The sequence below is a fragment of the Lepidochelys kempii genome, chromosome 1, assembly GCF_965140285.1.
Source record: "Lepidochelys kempii isolate rLepKem1 chromosome 1, rLepKem1.hap1, whole genome shotgun sequence".
In the NCBI taxonomy this organism is placed as follows: domain Eukaryota; kingdom Metazoa; phylum Chordata; order Testudines; family Cheloniidae; genus Lepidochelys; species Lepidochelys kempii.
Window position 1 is genome coordinate 17,156,045 of NC_136380.1, and position 25,398 is coordinate 17,181,442.

Consider the following 25,398-nt stretch of genomic DNA (forward strand, 5'->3'; position numbering starts at 1 on the left):
ACTTGTTGACAGGTATTTTGAAATAAATTACCAAAATAATTGAAACTGGCATGATTATATTGTGTTATTTTGACAAACAACATATGCAGGATTTTAAAATACTGTGTGCAGAATTTTTAGTTTTTTGGCGCAGAATTGCTCCAAGAATAATGATGACTCATATAACCTCCCTTTTCCCAGCTTGAGACTCAGAACTGGTAGGAGGAAAGGAGAGAGAGAAAATGTTGGGGAAGGCTGAAGAGATCAAGCTGGATTCTGAACCCTGCCTCCTCCTCCTACTCAGGCCACCATTATGTCAGTCAGCAAGATCCAGACTGGAAAGCAGACAGGACAAGTGATGTGAGTGGGGCCATGCTGGAAGCAGATTTCATCTTAGCTTCAAGCCATCAAGGCATACCCACAGCATTAAAAGCCTGTTTGTATTAAGATGAATAGCGGACATATTGCAGCCTCATCCATGTCCCCTTACTGTTAATACCTATTAAACCTGCCGTATCACTTTTCCCAGGGAGGGATTGTTTATTGTAAAATACTATTACACATCTCTCAGAAGAAAGCTCTCTCATGGCAGAAATAACTATGTTTTACACATTACTAGTCTAAAAAACCATCGCTTTCAGGGTGATTAATGGAAGTTTTTTCCCCCATCATGCTATTTTGTAGATCAAGAACATACTAGCTCAGGGTGATTGGGAAGGCCACACTTCTTGCATGGTTCATCATCATCAGCAGGTGCAGGTTCCTCTTCTTCCTCTTCCCCCTCAGATTCCTCCTCAGAGTTTTCTTCGGTCTCAGACTCCTCGCTCTCTTCATTACTTGAATATCTCCACCTGCCACGTGTTCGAGTACCTGTCCACCGCACTTTGTTTCTCTGTGTGGCCTAGTGTTCCAAAGATAAAACACAGCAAAAGGCACTTACATTGCCTCGTCATTTACACCAGGGGTTTTCTAAGTTAAAAAGACTATCGCGTTTAAGTTTGAGTAAATGTTCTCTAAAATGAATGGATTCATTTCAATCAGAATAGCTAGAGGAAAACATAGCATGATACAGCAGCTTCAATGAGTAGATCTTTCATTGAGTCCAAAAATCCTCACAGAACTCATTAAAACTAAAGGAAAAAAGAAATTAAAGGGTATAGGCAAAGAAAATGCTTCAGATGAGGTTTAAAAGATGTGAGGACAAAGCCTTAGAATGTGACTCCACCCCTTTGTTGAGCTATCAAAATCTAAAATTTCTACTCTGACAAGGTAATTTTGCATAGTGAACATGAGAATTTTGACATGTAAACTTTTCCCCTCCAGAGTACAATAAAACCTTATTTTGAAGCTGCCTTTCCTCAATCCAAAGAGAATATATTTCTAACATTGCTTGCTTTTTGAGAAACAAATTACAGAATGTGACTTATTTTACTTTTAGAATCATCATATTGTAAGAGATAAATTGCTGTCATCAATACGTGTGGTCTCTGCCTGTGGGGTTGGAGGAGGAAAATGTTTGAGAGGATTGTGTGCATGTGTGTGTTTTATACAAAGAGGCCAGGCCCAAAAGTCTCTATTATATTAATTTTTGTATCTCACTACACATATTTAGATCACTAAGTCTTTCAAAAGCTATGTCCATTTAAGACCATACTTGTATCAATTTTAACATAGTTACTTGTAGCACCTATTACCAGAACTGAAAGATGAAAAAAATCTCAGTACTTTTGCAGTTTATGTAAGGCATTTGACAGCATTTACTATATAACAGTTTCACTTTGTCCCCTATAAGGTCAATTTCTCATTTTGTTTGTGAAGGTTATTCACACCGCAACGGAAGAGAGAAAACTTTTTTTAAACCGAGGAAAAGGTGTTTGTAGAACTACAAAAGCTAGTACGGAGATTCAGAACAGGAATAGCGCCTGAAAAAAACCTAGTTATTCATTTTTTAAATTAACCAGATTTCAAGCTGACACTGTTCTTTTAACAAGGGCACTTTTTAAAAGAAAAATATTGCCTCTATCTTCCTGTTTTTTAAATTTATTTTAATTAGCTTTTCAGGAAGACATACAGGTCAAACAAAGAGAACACAAAGTCACAGCAGGGCTAATAGCAGGATGTACGTGCCTTCTACCTGCAAGCTCACTATCATTTCTACTCTATAAACTTTAAAACTGTGCCTGAAAGACAAATTTATCATGCAAAACACACTTTCTGAACCCAAAATAAAACCTACATAAGAGATTCCCTCATAATCCCTCTAAAAGTGGTTCAGCTACTCTCAAGAACAAAACTCCTGTTAAATTCTATATAGCATTACTACTTTACACTAACATTTTCCCTGTTCCCATCTATCCACCATCATCATCAAATTGACCAAGCATCAACATATACATCACACAGTCAATCTTTGCACTCTCCTGGGGGCTGTTTTCAGATCAGTCACTGCCCTAACCAAGTTACTGGACTAGTAACATGCATAAATTGACCATAATGGCATGCTTCTCAACATTCCTCCACAAATGTGTTTTCCTTAGATCGAAAACCACCATCTCCTCCTTAGATCGAAAACCACCATCTCCTCCTGTTACCTTGCTCACTTTAGAATTGGACTCCTTCTCTTGTTTTTTCACATCCTCTCTTCGGTCTTGCTTTTGCAGCACTGCCAGTTTCTCCTCTTCCTCTTCACCTCGTTTTTTGTCAGGTTTCTGATCTCGAGTCTCCACCACTTTTGGAGTAGGTTTAGATATTCTTGGAGACCTCCTTAAAGTGCGACCAACACTGACTTCCTCCTCTTCCTTCTGCTCAGTGTCCTGAGTCTTCGGAGGTGGATCAGGCTTTTTCTTTCTACTGGAGATCCTGATGGTTAACTTGATCCCTTCCTTTTGCCTCTCGGAGGTTATTTCCTTGTTATCTGTTACACAGATGTTCTCTTCAGAAACCAGTTTATATTTAAATTTGCTTTTTTGTACTGCAGATTCCGTTTTAGTCTCTGAAGACTCCTCTACACTAGAGGTTTGGGCATTATCTTGTTTATCTGGTTCTGTCTGGGTAGCTTCAAATTCCTCCTTCTGTTTTTTTAAGTCTGATCCTTCCTGTACTTTGCTTTCATCAGCAAGTATGTTTTTGGAATCTGAGCCCTCTTTTTCTGAAGCAGATTTCTCAGAAGGAACAGGAGGAATAGACGATGGAGGTGTTTCAGCGGCTTTTGGAGAATCAGATTTCTTCTCCAGTTCAATTTTACTTTTCAAACATTCTTCATCTGTTAGACCAAGCTTGGGTGACTCCTTAGGAGTGGATGTCTTCATGGACTTTTCCAGCTTTTCTAAACATTCTTTGAGTGGTGGTCGTCTGTCCTTCCTAGTTTTCAAAGCTAATTTCTCTTCAGGTTTCTTGGGGCAGTATCCTGTTTTCCAAGAGTCCTCCATTGCCATCTCAGAAGTCATACTGTCAAGGGACTCTTTTTCTATAGGACTAGATTCCTCCTTTAAAGGCACTTTCTGATTAGAAACCTCAGAGACCATAGCAGCTACCTCTTTGTCTGTAGGCACATTTTTCTCATCTTCACATGTTCTCACAATTTTGCTAACAGAGTTTAAAGAGTCTGATATTTTCCCCCCACTTATGCAATTTTTCTCCTTCGATGAGCTGCTGCTGTCTTCCTTTGTGCTAATGGAATGTTCTGACTTATTATTTTGGGTGACATTTTGGGTAACTTTTTCACCACTAACCTCTCCATTTACTAGCAATTTCCCATCAGGACATAAAGCAGTGATTGTAGGGACTCGTCTAAAACCCTCCTCCTCTGGTTTTCCTTCCTCTTTCAAGACATCCTTTGTTGGAGTAACACATTTACACAAGGACCCCTTTACTGGACTGTCATAGTCATCTGTTAGCTTGATCTCTCGCTTTTTCAGTGGTATCTTTGCCTGCTGGTCATTTTTAAGTTTCTCACTTTCTTCTGCAGATTTCTCCACAACTTCTTGAGGGGTTTTGACATTGACAGAAAACTCTAATCTCTCAGGCTCGTGAACTGTTATTTTATCTGTGCTGCTTTTTACTTCTTTTAAATCTTTTGGTTCTACTTTATTTTCCTTCACTTCTGCTTTAACAGGCTTGACATTTTCTTTAAAAGAATCACTTTCTTCTTTGGTAATCTGCTTTTCCTCATTGTTTTCTGAAGGCTTCTCTAGCTTTACTATGACTGGCAGTTTTATAATTTCCTTTTCTTCCACTTTCTCCTTTTTCATCATGTTTTCATCTGCTGGGACTGTAGGTGGAGGAAGGCTTTCCAATTCCTTTGACTGTACTTCCACTGTCTCCTTTTCTTCTTTTATTTTTAATTCATTTCCTGTTAAAATAGAAACAAAACAACATAACATAACCAGATGAATTCTAGGATAAAAAAAATAAAGCTAAACAATGCATCCTACAACAATCAAAATGAATCCTCTCTAATGAAATTAAGGGTTTGGCCTAACACTGGCATTTGCCACCTGATTGACAAATACTAGCTAAAGAATAGGACAGAACGGCAGTTCAGTTTAACTAAAAACCAGAGATAATTCTAAACTTGACAGAAAATATCAGCAGAGCCCCAGATCTATCTTTTCTATGCTGACCTTTTAGCTCCCTAATCAATTTTAGAACAGTTTTTCTAAAAGTATGTGTACATAAAATTTAAGAACGAGGTCTGCAAACACTAGTTTTTAAAAGAAGTCTGACTTAACAGTTTGAATTATTTCACTATAACAAAATATTTTACAGAATTCCTTATACTAGAATTTCAAGTGATGTGTCCACATCCAAACCACACTCTTGTTTATACACACTGATATTTTCAGAAGGGTTTACTTATTATTTTTTTCTGTTTCAGAGGGAAGAGGAGAAGCTGCAATACTATGTCCTGAACCAAAATTCACCCAGATTTGTTGCACTCTAGTGGGGCCACGGTCCATGACTGGGTCTCCTACGTGCTACCACAATACAAATAATAAATAACATTCTGCATTCATTTCACACGCAAAAGTCCCGTTGACTTCAACGGGACCAACACATACAAAATAAGTGCAGAGTACAAGTATGTCAGAGAAAACTGCAGGGAGCAGATCTACCCAGAGTTAGATGGTATGGTCTTTGCACAGAAGTTGAGGTATATCACATACCTACTGGAAATTGTAAGTCAACAAAAAATGAGATGTAATAGCACTGCATATTCTGCATTGTGATCTTCCCACACTTGAAAGGCTCTTCCTATTCCAAAAGGCAGTAAATCCCAGCACCAAGTTATTCCTTTCCCCTGCACTAATGTAAGCCCTTTCCCAGATGAAAGCTGGTTTAGTTCTAAATGAAGAGGGGGGATCCAAAAGCTAGCTTAACTCACATTCAAACAGGAAACTGTATAGAAGGATAAAATAAAATGGTGAGGAGAAACTCACGGGACGTTGAAAGAAAAAACAAAAACAAAACCAAGTTAGTTCATTTCAGAAGTCAGAGAGAAGTCAACTCCCCACAAATGCAAAACCAAAGACAATATTTCAAAGGGTCCAGTCCCATATTTTCCTTCTTCCGTAGGTGATTTACACTCTGCTTTCCCCTGTAACTTCTCAATGCTGCAAGTGGCTTTCTTGAAGGCAGTGCTTACCTGAGATAAGAGTAGGATGCATTTTCTGTGTCTACTCTTTTTCCGCTTCCTCTTCCCTTGTCTCTGACCTCGTTCTTTCACAACCCTTTTCCCTTAGCTATGACTCTCCCTCAGCTATGCCTGTCCCTCAAGTTTCTAGCATTAGAGGGCAGCAGCCATTCTAATTCTTGTCTATGCTAGACAAATTCTCCATTCTCAGAACCAATTTAGTTCCCTACATCAAAGCATTCACATCCACTCACAAAGAGGATGTTAGCTGTTTACAAGTTCTCAAAACAGCATTTGAGTTGAGTAGACGTTCAACAGATTTAAGAACTGGTTCAGTTTAAACTGTTTTAGTATGGAATAATTTAGTGCCGGTGTAGATCTGGACAAACAGTACATTTGGGGGTAGGGTGTTATTTCAAGATCTCCCAGAACGTACTGTTTCTGAAAGCAGTGCTTGGATTGTGTGATAGGTATCAGAGGGCAGTGCAATTGGAATGGTTTTAAGTGCTGAACTGTTTGTACTTAAACCAGCTACAAGTAATTCCATTGTCTGGTATAGACACAACCCCATTGTCTAGCACTAGAAATTCTACAAGCAATACATATCAGATGCTAGCCTAACATGAGTAGTGACATTAGCTAACTTTGATGGATTGGTGTACCATGCGGTCTTGGGGCTTGTCTATGCTGGAGAACTGTTTTAAAAGGTTTTAAAACTGGTTCAGCTAAATAGCCCTGAGTTTAGGTAGCTTAAACTGGTCTGACCAGTTTTTACTGAACCAATGCTTGAAATTAACTCTGTAGTATCAATGATAGGGGAGATTTTATCATCTCTTATTTGCAATGTAATTGCAACTTTAGCCATTGTAAAATATCTTAGTTATATTAAACTTATAACAACCAATACAGATCACACTCTGTATTAATTATTGATATCAGCAATGATACAATTGTACAATAAGATTTCTTAACTTTTTCTACAGCACCTCACAATATAGTATCATTGTATTAATTGCTTCTTCCCTTTACCAGTTCTTTGGAAGAACATGCATAGTATGTCAATGAAACAGCAATGCTTCCCCTTGTAGGCCAGAACTCTAGGCCAAATTCTGCCCATAGTTACACCTATAACACCCACTATCTTTAATACTATTGGCATGGGTGTAACTGAGGGCACAATGTGAGCCTGAAAGCCTGTCCCCGTTGTGGAAGCTTCCCAAAAAAATGCAAACCAATTTTAATATCAGATTCCCCAGGGGAGATAGGCCTTTAATTGCTTTGAACCTGAAAAATTAGGTCTTTTACTACAAGGAGAAGCATTTAACATTAACTGATTCCTAATAAAAAACCAACACATCAAATAAGTTAGGCAACATATCAGAAATATGCAGTGACAAAGCAGTAAGGAACGAAGTAATGTTTCTTCACTGGTGAGAAAAATAAAATGTGCACAGTTAAGGGCTTTTTATCAGACAAAACTCATCACAGATCTTCACTGGGATTAAGCTACTTCACAGTACTGTACCTAAATCCAACAATTTAAACTATCTTGAACTGATGTGTTGCTCTTGATTTTAAAGAATAGATTACTAAAGTGAAGAAAAATCCATATTTTGTGATACAAAGCTAAAGACAATGTCAACACAACTATGGGTGTGGTGTTTGACATCAATTATGCCACTCCACAAATTTGGGGGGTGGAAGGAGTTTCACACATCAATTATGCCACTCCACAAATTTGGGGGGTGGAAGGAGTTTCATATCCATTAGAAACGTGAAGCTGGGTTGAAACCTAATGCATGACAAATGAAAGAAAGATAATGGATAGAAAAGCAAACGTCAGGTGTCAGTGGTGTTACACAAAATACCACAAAAACAAAGTTAAGTTTTTTTAAAAGAATGGAAAGTTGTAGATGTAATTTGTTGGGTGGTTTTTTTTGTTTTTTTTAAAAGTAAACTGAGTACACACCCAAATTATTTTGAATTTTAAGATGTGTGAAAAGGTTTAAAATGTATCCTAGATACATGGATCACAGATTTTTAGCTCAGAGAATAATAATAAAAAAACCAGGCCTATTCTAATGGTAAAAAGAGGATAGAAAACCTGGTGGAGATATTTCTTCCTCCTTTTTGCTATCTTCATCTTCTATGCTAGGGCTTTCACGTGATGAGCTGTCCTGCTGGTTGTTCTTTTTCAACAGTGCAGGATCGATTTGTGCTTTCAAAAGTTCAAGCGTCTCAGCTAGCTCATTTCGGTTTCTGGATGACAAAGGAAAGAAATAAGTTATTTGATAAAGCTCTTTACTGGCTCTCCCCAAAGCCATCCATCTAAACCAAAACACACCACCTGCTTAAATGAATGCTGCATTACAAACTACAAGACCAGCGGATCGGCTTTGTCCAATCAGAATAGCCATCATTTTGTGATTAAACGACTTGCTATTTTATCTATAGTAAAACTAAAACTACCTTGCTGACCCTTCCAGACATCCTGCTTTGGATCTAAGCTTATATTGTTTATTAGTTTTGTAATTATTAGCCTATCATCATCAATGCCCATTTTTTCTGTTTTCCTTCAGCAATCATCAGATTCCCTCACTGAAAGGGGTAGCACTCATGTAGTGCAGTACTCATGAAACAGAAGAGCAATTATATCATTTAAAAGTGGATTTTCAAAAAGCACTGAAGTACTTTCAAAAATCCCACCCTAAACAATACACAGAAGGCTAGAAAAACTTGAACATTTAAAATTAGTTACTATACTGATGTAGAGATTATGGGGGAAATTAATGCTCAAGCAAGTAAAATAAATTTGATTTAAACGTTTACGTAAGGAAGTAGAGAGCAGTAACAGACAATCTGTTTTGAGAGCTGGTTAAACGGATGCAATGCTGCACTACAGGACTAGAAGTCAGGGCTCTCATATTTATGCTCTCAAGTAAATACCTAGCAAGTTGTTTTGGATAGGAATTTCGGTTTTACATACACAGAAAACCAAAGCCTTGAAGCATGCGCAAGTTTAGCATGGGGAGTTTGGTGGTTTTAAAACCACTTCAGATCTCAGAGACCATTACCGTGTTTTACCAGCGGGAGATACATGGTGCCAGGGCTCCCTCAGCATAAGACTATCCTATTTTGATTTTTGGCCTGTCTTTTACCTGGCAGTCCCCAGGTGCATGATGCAAGGTGAGCATAGTTTACCTTTTGGCTGATTTGGTTTGTTGTGTTTACTTTATTCACACACAGCAGCTACTAAAATCTCCTTAGTGGTAACACTGGTCATATTATGTAACCCATTGAGAATTGACTTTACAGTTTAAACTTTTTGTTCAATAACCCTAATTGCTAAAGCTATAGCTATATACACACACATCATTTAAATTACAGACAGTATTTGGCATTTATGAGATCTCTTTCACCATATTTGTTTACCATTTTACTCAATGCTGATTCTCTTTTGATCAGAGTCCAGCTTTAAACACATTTGGAATTGACTAGATTTTTTTTTTAAATAAAGATTTTACATGAGAATATATTAAAAATCAGTCATTTGAAAATTTTAAATAAATAAATTCAAAATTAAAAGACTCTTCCATGGAGAATATGCCACAGTACACAAGGTACATGTTAGAAAATGAAATATTTACATAGTACAAAGACACTTTCTTTCATTTTAATAAGAATGATGAAAGGAAATTGAGTCCAGAAGATCATGAAAAGGTCACCAGGCTAAACTGCTGGAGCTCACTGAGACTCAGAGGAGCAGTGAGCCCCTGCATTTCAGCAGTTACTAGACTGTTAATCATTAGTCATCCAGGATCTGAGTTCGATTTCAGAAGGTTTTTGTGTTTGGCTTTCTGTACTAGATTAAGGAATTATTTTTCATTGTATGAGCCTAGAACTCAACCCTGCAATTCTAAGAAGAGCATAATGTTGTCTATTACTAATTTGTGACCGATAGCATGAGAGGTTAGAGAATTAACACAGTCTTCTTCCATGTTCCCGATAGCACATTGTCAGCACGTAGTGGAACCATTCTCCAGGGGGCACAATTCTCCTCCTGATCTTACTGCCCTATAACCATTGTGCTCTTGAAACTCTAGATGGTGTTTCTCTTATAAACCATAAAATGACATCTGCATTGGCTATTATCCCATAAACACTTAAGCTGCTTTTCTTCATAAATTGTAGTTGTGCACGTACTGTGTACGTCTGAAGGTAGAGAATTAAATTGACAGGAATACTGCTCTCTGAAAAGAGGATACTTATTGAAGTCAACATCTGAACTTCATAGTCACAGATAATCACATTTAAAATTTGCAGTTACAAACAAGAAAAAAAAGTTACCTGACAATGCATTTCCAAGAAGACCCATCCTGGTCATCCTGTTCTTCTACATACATTCTCACATTATGTTCTTGATCCAGCTGGTACCAATACATTAAACCATCCTTGTCTCGACCAATTGGCTGGAGACGCATAGCATCAGCATCCTCTTCGTTAATGATATTCTTAAATTTTAGATTGTCATCAAACTGACACTCACAGAGGTACTGAAAAAAATCGCAATGTAGAAAGATTTTTTTAGAACACCAAGATACTACAAAAAAAACTTATTTATTTGGTTCTCTTTTTATACCTGCCTTTATTAGTTTTGTGACTTAACTAGAGAAAGGGGGATACAATGCATAGGCCTCTCCAGATTATACTCTTTTGGTAAATCAGAGATTAGTTTTTAATTTCTTGTTAGTGGCCATTTAGAATGGCATTAAACCTGTTCAACAGCAAACTTTAAACAGCGGAGAATGAAGGCATCCTTACTGTACATTAGAACCTCAGAGTTACGAACACCTCGGGAATGGAGGTTGTTCGTAACTCTGAACAAAATGTTATTGTTTTTCTTTCAAAAGTTTGCAATTGAACATTGTCTTAATACAGCTTTGAAAGTTTACTATGAAGAAGAAAAATGCTGCTTTCCAGGTTTGTTTGGTTTTTTTGTAGTTTACATTTAACACAGTACTGTACTGTGTTTGCTTTCTTTCTTTTTTGTCTCTGCTGCTGTCTGATTGTGTACTTCCAGTTCCAAATGAGGTGTGGGGTTAACTGGTCAGTTCATAACTGCTGTTTGCAAGGCTGAGGTTCTACTATAGGAAACATTAACAGCTACTACAGCAGGATGAAATCAAGCCACCACCAAAGCATACATACACAGCGTGGTGTTTCTATTTCCTCTTTTAAAAGTAGCCATTGAAACTCTAAACCTCTGTATTTTATATAGATCTGAAAGCAATGTATATGGAAGTTTCTTTTTTGTGAATGACCTAGCTAAACGGTGGATATTATTTATTTAGTATATTAGTCTACAGTAAAACTCCATGTAATTTAAGCCATCACACACGAGGCTCATTACTCCTGACTTTTCTCATGATCTGAAAAGCTGAAGATAAGCCCCACCTCTCACCATTGCACTTAAGATAAAATTGCTTAATTACTAGCTCATGCACATAACAAAAAAGAATACTGCACGGGTAAACACCCTCCGAGGGCAGAACAGTAACCACAAATATATTTCAGTGCGAACAAGTATGAAAACAAATAGAAAACACCGTATTTAGTTGAGGCTTATCCCCATTAACAAGACCATCAGCAACTATGATTGGTGATATTTATTTGTTACATGCTCTGACATCAGCTCCAAATTTAATACATTTAATTACTACAATGTATAAGTTTTCAAAGGGTCATTTAAAAAAAAAATAGTAAATACATTACCTTCAGAATTCCCAATTTGCATTCAACACTTGTTTCCAGGTATCCTTTCTTCTCCATCTCCCACGCCCAAGTACTGTTGAACTCTTGGCATATCTGTCAGATAAACAAAATATTAAATTAACTAGTATTAGTGGATTAATGTCACTTGAAAACTCTACAGAGGAAGAGTATTTTGTTGCAATACCAATGTTTACTTTTATCTACAAACATTGTAACTTCTGTAAGCAAAAAAGCCATAGACAAAAACCAGAGATAAAGCCAGGTGTAGGAAGGCAAGCACTGGGCATGTCTCCACTAAGTCCTGAAAAACCATATCACCAGGATCTGGACTATCATCACCTCCATTTTCCTAGCTCTGAGCAACTCTTAAGAGACAGCATGATCTACAGCTAGGGCACTAGACTGGGAGTCAGGAGACCCAGTTCTATTCCTAACTCTGTCATTGACTTGCTATGTGACCTTGGACAAGTTACTTCACCTCTGTGCACCCATTTCTTTTCCCATCTCCCTTTGTCTGTCATGTCTATTTAGACTACAAGTACTATGGAGCAGAGACTGCTTCATACATATCTGTACAGCACTAAACAGGGTATGTCTCACTGTGTTTTAAAACCCATGGCAGCAAGTCTCAGAGCCTGGGTCTACAGACTTGGGCTTGTGGGGCTCATGCTAGAGGGCCAAAAACAGCAGTGTAAACATTGTGGCTTGTAATGTAGTGTGGGTTCTGAAGCAACGTCTTTTAGCCGTTTTTAGCCCCGTAGCATGAGCCCGTATCTGCAGACCCAGGCTCTGAGACTTGCTGCAGTGGGTTTTATAATGCAACGTAGACGTACCCACAACGGGAATCCCAGTCCCAGTTGTGGCCTCTAGGCACTGCTACTGTAATACAAATAGTAAGTGAGACTACCATTCATTTGATGTTGTAAAATGATGTAATTACATATAAAATGCTGAGGTCCTCGGAGCACATACCTCAAACCATTTAAAATGTGTTTGAAAACATAATAAAAAGACCTTCTTTAAAAATATAAACAACTAACACTGACTAAATGGACCACTGAAAGTGGGTGGTGGTGGAGAACGAATATATGGGATCAACAGTGGAAAAACAGGGTTGGGATAATAAGTTTTAGATTTTTTTTTAAGTGAGAGGGTCAAAATAATTGTCATGAGGGAGCAAGTTTCACATCCTAGGACCCATAATAGCAAAGGCACTAGTGGCCGCTTACTTATTTAAGATACAATAGTGGGATCCCTAGTAGGTATGCGGTATCTTAGTGCAAGTATCCACTACAACAAAGTTCAAGGTAGTCTCAAATATACCCAGAGACTACAATGTTAAGACAGTCGTTTTAAAAGTGGCACTGTTGTACCATGGATGCTTAAATCAGTGGCTCAAAGTGCTGCTGCATCCTGAACAAATTGCAATCAACAGAAGTTCTCTTGAAAGCATTAAGGGAATTATCAATCTTCCTGATCAAGATGTTATTGTTAAATAGAGGGTGCACCCAGGGCAAAGTAAGCTTCTAAACCACATCCAGCATGTAGCTTTCGATAGAGCAGCACAGCTGAAAGTGAGGCCAAACTTCACTAGCTAACGCTGAATGAGTTGCTTCAGAAAGTGGTAACAAAAAAAAAGTACCATCTCATAAAAATGACTTCTGCTCAGCAGCAAGTCTGCCTGTTTTGAGGACAAGCTATGTTGTCCATTCTTCCAATGCATAGGCCAAAACTTAGAACAAGAGATACAACTGTTTATTGCCAACAAATGAATACATTCTACTTTATCTCTTGTATTCAACATTCTAAACATGAAGATCATTGGGGGATGCTGCATATCACAAACATTGGAGAAGACACATCAAACATCCATGACCAACTCCTATGTTTTATGTATCACTCAAACCAATGGAGGGAAGTTTCAGAAACACTGGAAATGCCTTTTAATTGCCCAAGCAACTACTCAGTGGCATCAGAGCTGTTGAAACCATTTTTCATGAACACAATGACCAAGTTTCCATAAACTAAAACCAGCAGATTATTCTTACTCCTGATAAATGCAGTCTCAACTCCAAAGAAAGCTAGAACCCAGTCTGAAGCCTTCCACAGAGGTCATGGGTTTAAGCACATCTGGTATGCTAGAACCACTGCCTTTTCAAAAGGAGAGTTTGAAACTGGCAGGCACTTCAGCAACAGGAGTTGGTTTCTTAAGGAAGCAGCTGATTTCTGCGCATGAAAGTATGACCATACCCTACCAATCTGTAAAGCGGGTGCTGATATGGGTCTCTCCAAAATACTTCTTAAGGCCCTTACACTGGCATCTAAGTGCTACTTACTGGCACCATGCTCAAATTGCTTGCTTTAAGCAATAAACATAGGAAGGAATCAAACACACAGCTGGTGAGAGTCTCAGAGGACCACAGACATCTGGATCCCAAACCAGCACTGGTGGAAGCAGCCTACTGGAAACCTGTAGATTTCACAGTCAAAGGGTCCAGAGAGACTACAGATGAGTCGCATCATATGCGCATTTAATTTACGCGAATTCAACTATACGCGCTCGGCAAAAAAAAAGAAAAACAACAAGATACCTTTAAATAGTGCGGGCAATTCCGCCCACCATTCCACTCAATGAGCGTATGCCCCGGAGTGAGCATGAGATGGGAGACATGCATCTGCTGTTCCCTCAGACGGTCTCCGTTCCCACGTGCCTCTCATAGTGTGAGCATCTCGTCGCACTGAGTGTGATTCTAGTGTTTTAAAGATACTGTACGTATTTTTCGTACAACATGGCCCCGAAACGCAAGCCAACTACTTCCTCTGGTGCTCAACCAAAGAGACAGCAATCTGTTCCAATGCTGGAGGAAAAACAGGCTGTGTTGGACTTACTGAGAGACAATATGTCTGTCTCCAATGCGGCGCGTAAATATGGCCGCAATGAATCTAGCATCCGTGCCATCAAGATTCGAGAGAGAGAAATTCATCAAGCCGTGGCATCAAGTGCTCCAGTAACTGCTAAGGTGATGAGACAGGTGCGTGATAAGACTTTAGTGAAGACTGAAAAGGCATTAAACTTATGGCTGGAAGACATGAACCGTAAACGTGTGCCTATTGATGGCAACACATGCGAGAAAAGGCTCTTAGCCTCTATGCGCTGTTCAAACCTCCCGCCGAAGAGGGACAGCCTTCTGATGAGAAGGAATTCAAAGCCAGCAAAGACTGGCTTAACAGTTTTAGGAACCGCTTCAACCTCAAAAACGTGCAGACTACTGGTGAAACTGCATCTGCCAATGAAGAGGCAGTAAAAGCCTACCCCAAACAATTAAAGAAAATCATAGAAGAAAAGGGCTATCTTCCGGAGCAAGTTTTTAATGCTGACAAGAGTGGGCTCTTCTGGAAAAAAAATGCCCATCTGCACTTTCACTTCAAAATCAGAAAGACAAGCCCCTGGCGCCAAAGCAGCTAAAGACCGTGTGACTGTGTTGTTTTGTGGCAATGCGGCTGGGCATTTAATAAAGCTGGCCTTGCTCTACAGGGCTGCAAATACCCGTGCCTTAAAAGGCAAGAACAAAAATTTCCTGCCTGTGTTCTGGCAATCAAATAAAAAGGCTTGGGTGACGGCAGCATTATTTATGGATTGGTTCCACAAGCGTTTCATTCCGGAGGTCAAGGTGTACCTAGAAGAGAAAGGACTTGACTTTAAAGTGTTGCTGATTGTAGACAATGCTCCTCGCCACCCTGTGGCACTCTGGTTTGCGCATAACGACTTTGAAGTAGTCTTTCTCCCCCCGAATACCACCTCATCCTCCAACCTCTCAACAAGGCATGATTTGCTGTTTCAAGGCCACGTACACGAGGCTTACATTCTCACGGATATGTAGCGCTATGGATGCTGATTTCAATCTTAATGTGATGGAGCGTTGGAAGTCCTTCAACATTGCCGATTGCATCACTTATATTAAACAGGCAAGGGATGCAATCAAGCCTGAAACAGTCAATGCACGTTGGAAAAACCTATGGAAAGAATGTGTGAATGACTTTAAGCGTTTCCCGACAATTGACAAAGAAATGAAACACATTGTTCAGGTGGCCAGGCAAGTGGGTAGTGATGGCTTCGTCGACATCCTTGAGGAAGAAATTGAAGAATTAATTGAGAGCCATAGAGAAACACTGACTAACGAAGAGTTAGAGGAACTGATAAAATTGTCTACAGAAGACGAGGATGACGACGACGAACAGGACAAGCCAGAAAGTTGGAATCTTCATAAATCTGCTGAAGTGTTCTAAGCTGCGAAAAACTTGAATGATTTAATTTCTGAATACGATCCCTCTATGGAAGGAAGCCTCAAAAAAAAAAAAAATCACACGTAGTATTACGGACAATTTGAGACCATATCAAGAAATGTTTGAGCAGCTCAAGAGACAACAGCGACAGTTACCGACCACCATGTTTTTCAAGGAAAAACAACCAGCAGCAGATGAGCCTACGCAATCAACTTCTCGAACTGAACCAGAGCCAACCACTTCGTCTACGAATTGCTCTCCATCACCCAAGCTCTCCGTCACCTCCGTCTCCTGAATCGACATCAAGGCCTGACGACCCCCTGTAATTACCCCCCTGTAATTAAAAATACAGTACTGTAAAATTACATTTTTCATATGTACTCTTTATTATATACTGTACATTACTGTAAACATTATACATTTTACTGTACAGGGTTGTATACACAAAACCATGTACAGTATACTGTATTTTATGGGCAATTTAAGGGATTTTCAAGAGTAATTTTGACTATACGTGAATTTTCACCTTATGCACTGACTTTAGAACCTAACCGCCGCGTAAGATGCGACTCCACAGTAGTCCAAAGCCAATAAATCTTAACTGCATAAGAATGTAAAAAACTTTTGAGAGTGATCAAATGAAGGAAGTACTCATGGGACAAAACAGTCTGCATTAATCAGACTGTGCACTTCCCAAAAGGGCTAAGCAGTCTATATCGGAGGACAAACAATGTGTCTTTGCCTAAGCCAGAACCTTCTGTATGACCACATGAGAGCCCTGCATAGACAACACCAATGAGACTGCAGAAGCACACCAAGTATCTTCTCTTCAGTAAGTGTCCCAATTACTTCCATTTGAACAGATCACTGTTAGCAAGGGGGACAGAAAAGAATCACCCATCTGCCATTCAGTAATTTGTGGTCTACGTGTAAAGTGTTATATATTAAAAATTTCAGCAAAATTGAAAAATAAAGCACTGCTAATAGTTACAGCCACTTTAAAGTTGCAATGCAAGCTTAAAAAGCAGGCCTTATGACTGGACGCTGTGCCTGGTGTTGCAATGCAAGCTCTGTTCTCCTCCTGACTTAATTACTGTTGCTTGTTACAGGAATCCAGAAGTGTAAAAGTGAACAAAGCAGGATTGTCTGGCTTTGTGGACTCTCTCCTCAGGCCCTATGTTACCAGCATGCCCAGCTATCTTCGAGACACCACTGACTTCCTGAGGAAACTACAATCCATTGGTGATCTTCCAGAAAACACAATCCTAGCCACTATGGATGTAGAAGCTCTCTACACAAACATTCCACACAAAGATGGACTACAAGCTGTCAGGAACAGTATCCCCGATAATGTCACGGCAAACCTGGTGGCTGAACTTTGTGACTTTGTCCTCACCCACAGCTATTTCAGATTTGGGGACGATTTATACCTTCAAGTCAGCAGCACTGCTATGGGTACCTGCATGGCCCCACAGTATGCCAACATTTTTATGGCTGACTTAGAACAGCACTTCCTCAGCTCCTGTCCCCTAGCACTGCTATTCTACTTGAGCTACATTGATGACATCATTATCTGGACCCATGGGAAGGAGGCCCTTGACAAATTCCACCAGGATTTCAACAATTTCTACCTCACCATCAACCTCAGCCTGGACCAGTCCACACAAGAGATCCACTTCCTGGACACTACAGTGCAAATAAGTGATGGTCACATAACCACCACCCTATACCAGAAACCTACTGACCACTAAACTTACCTACATGCCTCCAGCTTTCATCCAGACCACATCACACGATCCATTGTCTAAAACCAAGCCCTCAGACACAACCGGATTTGCTCCAATCTCTCAGACAGAGACCAACACCTACAGGATCTCTATCAAGCATTCATAAAACTACAGTACCCACCTAGGGAAGTGAAGAAACAGATTTACAGAGCCAGAAGGGTACCCAGAAGTCACCTACTACAGGACAGGCCCAACAAAGGAAGTAACAGAACGCCACTACCATCACCTACAGCCCCTAACTAAAACCTCTCCAGCACAACATCAAGGATCTACAACCCATCCTGATGGACGATCCCTCACTCTCACAGACCTTGGGAGACAAGCCAGTCCTCGCTTACAGACAGCCCCCCAACCTGAAGCAAATACTCACCAGCAACTAAACACCACACAACAGAAACACTAACTCAGGAACTAGCCCTTGCAACAAACCCCGTTGCCAACTCTGTCCGCATATCTATTCAAGGGACACCATCATAGGACCCAACCACATCAGCCACACCATCAAGGGCTCGTTCATCTGCACATCTACTAATGGGATATATGCCATCATGTGCCAGCAATGCCCCTCTGCCATGTAAACTGGCCAAACCAGACAGAGTCCACACAAAAGAATAAATGGACACAAATCACATATCAAGAATCGTAACATTCAAAAGTCAGTAGGAGACCACTTCAATCTCCCTGGACATTAAATAACAGACTTAAAAGTTGCCATTCTTCCACACACACAAAAAAAAAACCCCAAACAGACTTCAATGAGAAAATGCAGAACTGGATTTGCAAACTTGACACCATCAAATTAGGCCTGAATAAAGACTGGGAGTGGCTGGGTCACTAGAAAAAATAATTTTCCCTCTGTTGATACTCACCCCTTCTTGTCAACAGTTGGGAATGGGCCACATCCACCCTGATTGAATTGGCCTCATTTGCACTGAGCCCCCACTTAGTAACGCAACTCCCATCTTTTCATGTGCTGTGTATTAATACCTGCCTATTTTTTTTCTCTCCATGCATCTGATGAAGTGGGTTATATCCCACAAAAGCTTATGCCCAAATAAATTTGTTAAATAAATTTCTCTAAGGTGCCACAAGGACTCCTCATTGTTTTTGCTGATGGAGACTAACACGGCTACCCCTCTGAAACAAAGCACTCAGTGACAGCCAACCAAACTACTAAAACAACAAGGGAATAACCAAAGTTCAAATTGAAGTATTCCTGATTAGCACGATGCTTTATTAACAAAACATGGACCTTTCAGTCTCTGCAAATTCTCTGGAGCAAGGACTATGTCTTATATATGTTCACACATTGACAGAGCACCTTATAACATTACGTAAGTGATTTATAATTCGAATATAGAACCACCTCGGAGTCAGAGCAAAGGAATGGTGTACCACTATTGATGCATAACTACAATTTTTTCCCCCGTTATGCAATTCTGGGTACTCTGATAGCATAATCACAGTGTCCTTATTTATCAATAAGCACACAGCATACAAATCTCTGTATGGTTGTCAGCTAAAGTACATGGATTTACATCATAGAATTACTGATAAACTACTGTATCATTAATATGGAAATCTCTCTGCTCTGACTGGCCACTATAATTCTTATACTCCAATCTGCTCCTGTCTTGCACGTGCTATAGAGCTTGCAGGTTTGCAGCCTTCTAGATGCAGAAGTTGGTATCTAGTTTCAGAAATTTGTGCGCAGACCCAGGCAGGCTGAAAGTTAGTTAAACTAGAACCTTAAGCAACTCCGTCTGGGCACGCACACACAGATTTTGACTACAGCACTAGGTTCACTAAAATTCATACTAGGGATTTCTGACATAAGATTTCATCAGATCCCAGCATTTCAGAGTAACAGAACAGACATTTACTGTACCTTGATCAAGTATTTTTCCCATCTGTCTGCTGTGACAGACTTCCCAATCTTCCTCATCAGTTTCAAGTGAAGTTCTACCAACTCTTTTGGAACTGCAGTATTAAAAGGGGGGAAGAGGGAGAGCAAATGTTAAAAATAACCAACATACATAAATCTTAATACTAAATATTATAAAGGTATTGAGATGAAGCCATACATTGAGAATTTTTAAAAGTGCATAACTTGAAAACACTAACAAGAGTTCCACAACTAAAAACAAAGCAAGATCTAAAATAAATGAAATAGGTTTGCATTTAGATTTAAAATAAAGACATCTATCCAAAGCTTCAGTTACCGTAATACATCATTGAAAATACAACAATATCCCAGGAGGATTAAAATAATCATTTTACAGGAAATGCGCCAGCTAGACAACTACAGAAACTAACTGCCACCCTTTCATCATTGTGAGAAACACAGACTCTTCAAAAACCCTATCAAACAGGTGTCTTTTGCTGCATGCCTGGAAGGTCACCAAATTGGAGCTATTCTGGACCAAGTGGGGTGGCTCCAAGTTCTTGAGACTCCGAACACTCAAAGAGAACAATCTGCCCTCCACCTCACCCTCTTTCATAGTGCAGGCCATCCAGCTTGCATGCCCCTGCTTGACTGCAGCTGTGGCAATGTGGCACAGGATCTAGGGTTTCTAAACCACAGCTGTGCTGAAAGCTTAATGAGTGAGAGAGGTTTACTATTATTTCATCATTGACAAAGAATTGCTTTGCTGCTCATTAAAGAAGAGGTTACTCACCTTGTGCAGTAATTGTGGCTCTTTGAGATGCGTGTCCCTATGTGTTCTCCACTTTAGGTATCTTCACATTTCTGCGCCTCAGATTGGAGATTTTTGGTAGCAGTGTCTGTTTGGCCCTTGCACTGTGCTCTGTTGCTGTATAGCGCTGCATGGGCAAACCACCCTCAGTTCCTTCTTTACTGCAGCTCATATATAAGAGCTTCAAAGCAGACAAGAGCAGGGTGGGTAGTGGAGCACCCATAAGGAGACACATCTTGAAGAAGCTCAGTTACAACACAAGATGAGTAACCTCCTCTTCTTCAATTCATATCCCTATGGGTGTTCCACTCTAGGTGACTCTATAGCAGTGTCCCTGATGGAAGGGTGGGGCATCGGAGCGGAGTCCAATATTGATGATAATACAGCCAAACCAAGTGTCACATCAGATGCTGAATCACGAGTGATTGCATAATACTTGACAAACGTATGAGTAGATGCCCAAGTCGCTGCTCTGCATATTTCTGTGATTGGAACATTATTGAGGAAGGATAGAAGTTGACAGAGATCTTGTAGAGTGCGTTCAGGCTCTCAAAGGGGGCTGTAAGTCATGCGTGCAATTGCAGTAGTTAATGCATTCCGACATCCATCTAGAGAGCCTTTGCATAGATATCGGGGATCCCTTAGATCTGTCTGCGATGAAGAGCAATAGTCTTGGAGATTTTCTGAAAGGCTTAGTCCCTTCCAAATAGAAGGCTAACACTCTCTTGAGATCAAGTGTGTGCAGTGTTGCCTCCCTTTTATCCCGGTGTAGTTTAGGAAAGAATGCTGGAAGGTGAGTAAGTTGATTACGTGGAAGGCTGAAGGTATTTTGGTAGGAATTTGGGGTGTGGCCGCAATGTGGCCTTGTCCTTGAAGAAAATTGTAAAGGGAGAGGATATACCATTAGAGCCCCCTCTCTCCTCCACTCTCCGAGCAGATGTGATAGCCATGAGGAATGCAGTTTTCACAGAGAGGTGTAGAAGTGAGCAAGTGGCCATAGGCTAAAAGGGTGACCTTATCAGACAGTTTAAGACAAGATTAAGGTCCCATACTGGTGTAAGATCTCTGATTCAAAGGTAGAGGTTACCCATACCTTTTAAGAAATCTTTTCATTGTAGGATGAGCAAACACCGAATAATTGGTATGGTTGTGTTTTGGCATGAGGGCTTGATAGTTAGCGATCTTAAATTCTAGAGTGGATAAGGAATATGATTTACATCCAAATAAATCCAGTCATTTCCAGTCCTTATTGGTGTCATTTTAGCGTGGTGCTGTCTGCCATGTTCATTAACTGCATCAATGACTAGTGAATTAGGAGATGGATGAAAAAAATAAAAAAAAGTCTCCATCTTTATAGGACACAATATTTTTGTCTACCCTTCTGCACGTTGAAGGTATTGTGGGTGGTGTCTGCCATATAGTTTTCACCCAATCAAGCAGTGCCTCATTGATGGGGAATGCAATATTTGCTGATTATGTCAAACAGTTTGCACTGTGATTATGACTTCATTAAGCAGGATTCGCAGGAAATCTGCTACCCTATTAAAGAGGTCTTGAAATTGCTTGAAGTGGTCTGTTGTAGTTGGCGTGGGAAGCATGGCCACCTTATCAGGAGATGAAGAAGAAATGTTGGTCACCTGAGTGGCTTCCTTGTCTAGTCTCGCCTCCTGTTCCTCAAAGGTCTCCTCTTGAGGATCAGGTGGTCTGGCTATTGAAGCTAAAGGAGACTGTTTTCCTCTAGCTCTCTGGATGACTAGTACTAGAGTTCCTCAAAAACTGTTGTCTATATGCCACCTGTGGGTCCCAATATGGCCATTGAGGTGGTGAGAGAGGGCATGGGTGGAAGCATCCAAGGGTGTCCATACCAACTGGGTGGGTCTCTTCTACTCTGCGGATAGATTGAAGATACATGACTTTCCACCCAGCTAGCTCCCTGGTGCTGTAATGGAGAACCTTGGAATGACACTGAGTATAGGTCATCCCCATCATCTTCCTCATCATCACTTGACAGGTGAAGCAGTCATGGAAGGTTGAGTAGAATGTCTTGGTACTGCATGGAAGCCCAGGGACCTAGGCATAACCCATACCATGGTTATGTCAGTGCCTAGTAAGGGTGATTCAGGTATCTGAGACCATCAAGTCTTTGGGGAACCAAAATTCCTGTGGTACTGGAACAGCCATCAGCACCCGCTAAGGTCAGTTGAGTAGGTGCCATTGAAGTGGAGAGAGCTGTTGGTACCAGAGGCTCTCTGCATTGTGAGGAATGGCCACCAGGTGTCGCCACAACCTTTTGTGATGCTGGTGTATGTAGTACTGATTGTCTAGAAGACTCCTTCGTTTCCATTTTAGAGGAACTGGGTCAGCCTTCATCACTCCTTTCTCCCAACAGTACCATTCTGCCTGAGCCACCCTCTTAAGGCCTTTGGGCTTATCCATGGTACTGGTAAAGGAAGATCTTGCAACCTCATAGATACCTGGTCGAGGGTCAGTTAGTAGAGGTTATCGACTGTGCCAGGGACCTCTTTCTCTTGGCCAATTCCCTGTTCAGGAACTTGTGGCCTGTTTTTTCAAGACTTTCTGAGAGGAATCTGAGGATTTCGTCTTTGAAGTCACTAGAGAGTGTTGATCCGACGATGTAGACGGTATCAGTCTTGACAGGGACTGCTGTCCGGAGTGCATCCCGGGCCAAGGGTTGAAGGCTGGTCAGAGTGAGCTTTCCATCATGAGCAGTCTTAATTTTAGTTCATGGCTCTTTCTGGTTCCAAATTTTACTTTGAGACACTTCTGGAAGCATGTGTGCCTCTCCAGGGCAGCAAATGCAGCAGAAATGACTGTCGCTGACAGAAATGGCTTCCTGACATGAGAGGCAGCAGTTAAACCTGGGCATACCCTTTTCAAGGGTTACTTCCCAAAAAGGAAGAGCTAGGGAAATCTAATTTATACTAAGGAGATAACTATTCTACAAGCGAAATAAAATATATATTTATATATTTAAAAAAAGAAAAAGAAAAGAAGGAAGTACTAACATTAACTGAAGCTCTATTACTACTAAGGAAAAATTATTAAGAAAAACACTGGGTAGAATCTCTTTTAAGGGGCTCTACTAAGGCTCAGTTTCAGGCCAACGGCAGTTGAGAAAGAACTGAGGGAGGTTTGCCCACATAGCGCTATATAGCAACAGAGCACAGCATGAGATGGGGAGAGCGCATGTGAGGGCCAAACGGACACTGCTACCAAAAATTTCAGATCTGAGGTGCAGGGACATGAAGACTCCTAGAGTGGTCCACCTATGGGGACACTACTACTTTATAAATCATCTGTGATTTATATATCAACCTGGCACCATCACACGGCAAAACCCCTGTGCATCATCATTTTAATAAGCTATAGACAATTCAGACCATCCATTATTATAATATAATTGACTATTAGTAATGCAATGCCACAGGACCGTCAAACTAACCCTTATTTATTTATGTATTCAGGAGATTCCATAAAATTAGTGATTTATTGTCCAAGAACCACAAGGATCAACTTTTTTTTTTTTAAATACATGTGATCATCTATTGTTTACTTGTAATAATTTGGTTGTACACAACGTTACAGTGTATTTTCTAAAAGCATTTTGCGCTAGTCACTTCAAAACACATGCACACACAGGCCTGGTCTACACTACAAAACTGAGTTGGCTTAACCATATCACTGGAGGGTGTCAAAAATCCACACTCTTGATCAGCTTAGTTAAGCCGACCTAACCTCCAGTGTAGACAGAACTAAGTCAACAGAAGAATTCTTCCACTGACCTACCTACCTCTTGGGGAAGTGGATTACCTATGCCAATAGGAGACTCCCTCCTGCCAGTGTGGGTAGCGTCCACACTGAAATGCTACAGTGGGGCCATTGTAACATTTTAAGTGTAGATATACCCTTGCTAATTTTAACAGCCGTAAAATGTACAAAATGAGAGATTTTATGATTTTGCCTGATGTTTTCTTACACAGGCTACATTTAACAAGAGTACTGCTTACTCACTCCAACTGCACTTTGTCTACACTGCTTCTTTTATTGACATATTGTTTCTTCCCTTGTTGTTCCTTGTTGTATTGTCATTTATCCAAGACTTACATTATGGAGTTAATTTCTTCACCATTTCACTTATATTCTTCAACTAGCTAATAAGAGTCTTTAAACCAAATGCCTTGATATTCAGGTTAATACAAAGGAGTTCAAAATACGTAGTTTGTGTGAAAGTTTTATTGCAATGGCACTAGATCAGTTACATAACTTATAGCCAGTTTAGTATAGAGAGGTCCCACATTAGATGTACAAAATCACCTGTTTTGGGGGAAAATATCTACTTTAAATATAGACAACTGAGAGTATCAAGATTATCTCTAGCATTTATTGATTTTTTTTTGTCCATTTATAGTTTGCCATTATTTATCTTAATTTTGAATCGTCAGGTACTGCTCCCATTTGGTTTTCTTGGAAGAGCTAGTCCATGTCACTGTAGTGCCTGAACACCCGTTTTAGAACAAACAAATACAATCTCAGGAATCAATTCTGCTAGGTGCTAAGCACTATGGGCCTGATCCACTAAAATAATATTTTAGCACAAACCACTTTAAGCATGTGAACAAGTTCCACAGAAATCAACTCGACTACCCATTTGACTAAAGCTGAGAATGTGCTTAGGTGTTCTGCTGGATCAGACCAGAGAGTGCCGCACTTTTCAGGATCAAGCACTTAGTTCTTCTATCAGTCTATTCTCCAGGCAGAGAGAATGTGTGTGCATTTAAAAAAAACAAAAACAGTTACTGCAGGACAGTTAGCTTGGAGAAGTGTCTCATTTTTTCTGAATGCTGAAATTCATGGTCACTCTGAACAGCCCTTGTTGAGGAGTCAGCTCTTTGAGGAAACAGGGCTGAATTATAAAGCTCCAAAAGTTACAGAAGTAACTGGAAAGCCAATTCTTAGCATGCTCAGTGGGCATCCGCTACTATTTTAAAATAACCTGTTGATATCCTGCCATTTTTGTGACATCTCAATGTTTAATGTCCTGGGTCAGCAGGCCCAGGAGCTGCAAGACATATTGATGCAGTTCTTACTTTACATAGACTTCACAACACATTTAAAATCCATTCTTAATTTATTCATCATTCTCACAGAACTTCATTCAAAAACCATGCTAATATGAATGGCTGAACCAGAAAGCAAGAAGGCTAGAGGTAAGTTGGTTTTGAAAATT

The 25,398-nt window shown here is 40.0% G+C and overlaps 1 protein-coding gene across 4 annotated transcripts in view; it reads right to left on the minus strand.

Annotated features, from left to right (window-relative positions):
• The window catches only part of RSF1 (remodeling and spacing factor 1), a 122,915-nt gene that overhangs the window by 54,448 nt on the left and 43,069 nt on the right, over positions 1 to 25,398 (minus strand). For 3 of the 4 annotated variants that reach the window (XM_073335516.2, XM_073335507.2, XM_073335490.2), the window contains exons 2-7: positions 19,343 to 19,434; positions 11,384 to 11,476; positions 9,959 to 10,164; positions 7,716 to 7,870; positions 2,571 to 4,330; positions 677 to 880 (exon numbers count right to left, since the gene is read on the minus strand). In XM_073335516.2, the coding sequence (XP_073191617.2) occupies positions 677 to 880; positions 2,571 to 4,330; positions 7,716 to 7,870; positions 9,959 to 10,164; positions 11,384 to 11,476; positions 19,343 to 19,434 (2,510 nt within the window). The remainder of the gene's footprint in view (positions 1 to 676; positions 881 to 2,570; positions 4,331 to 7,715; positions 7,871 to 9,958; positions 10,165 to 11,383; positions 11,477 to 19,342; positions 19,435 to 25,398) is intronic. The other variant, XM_073335497.2, reaches the window with a different exon arrangement.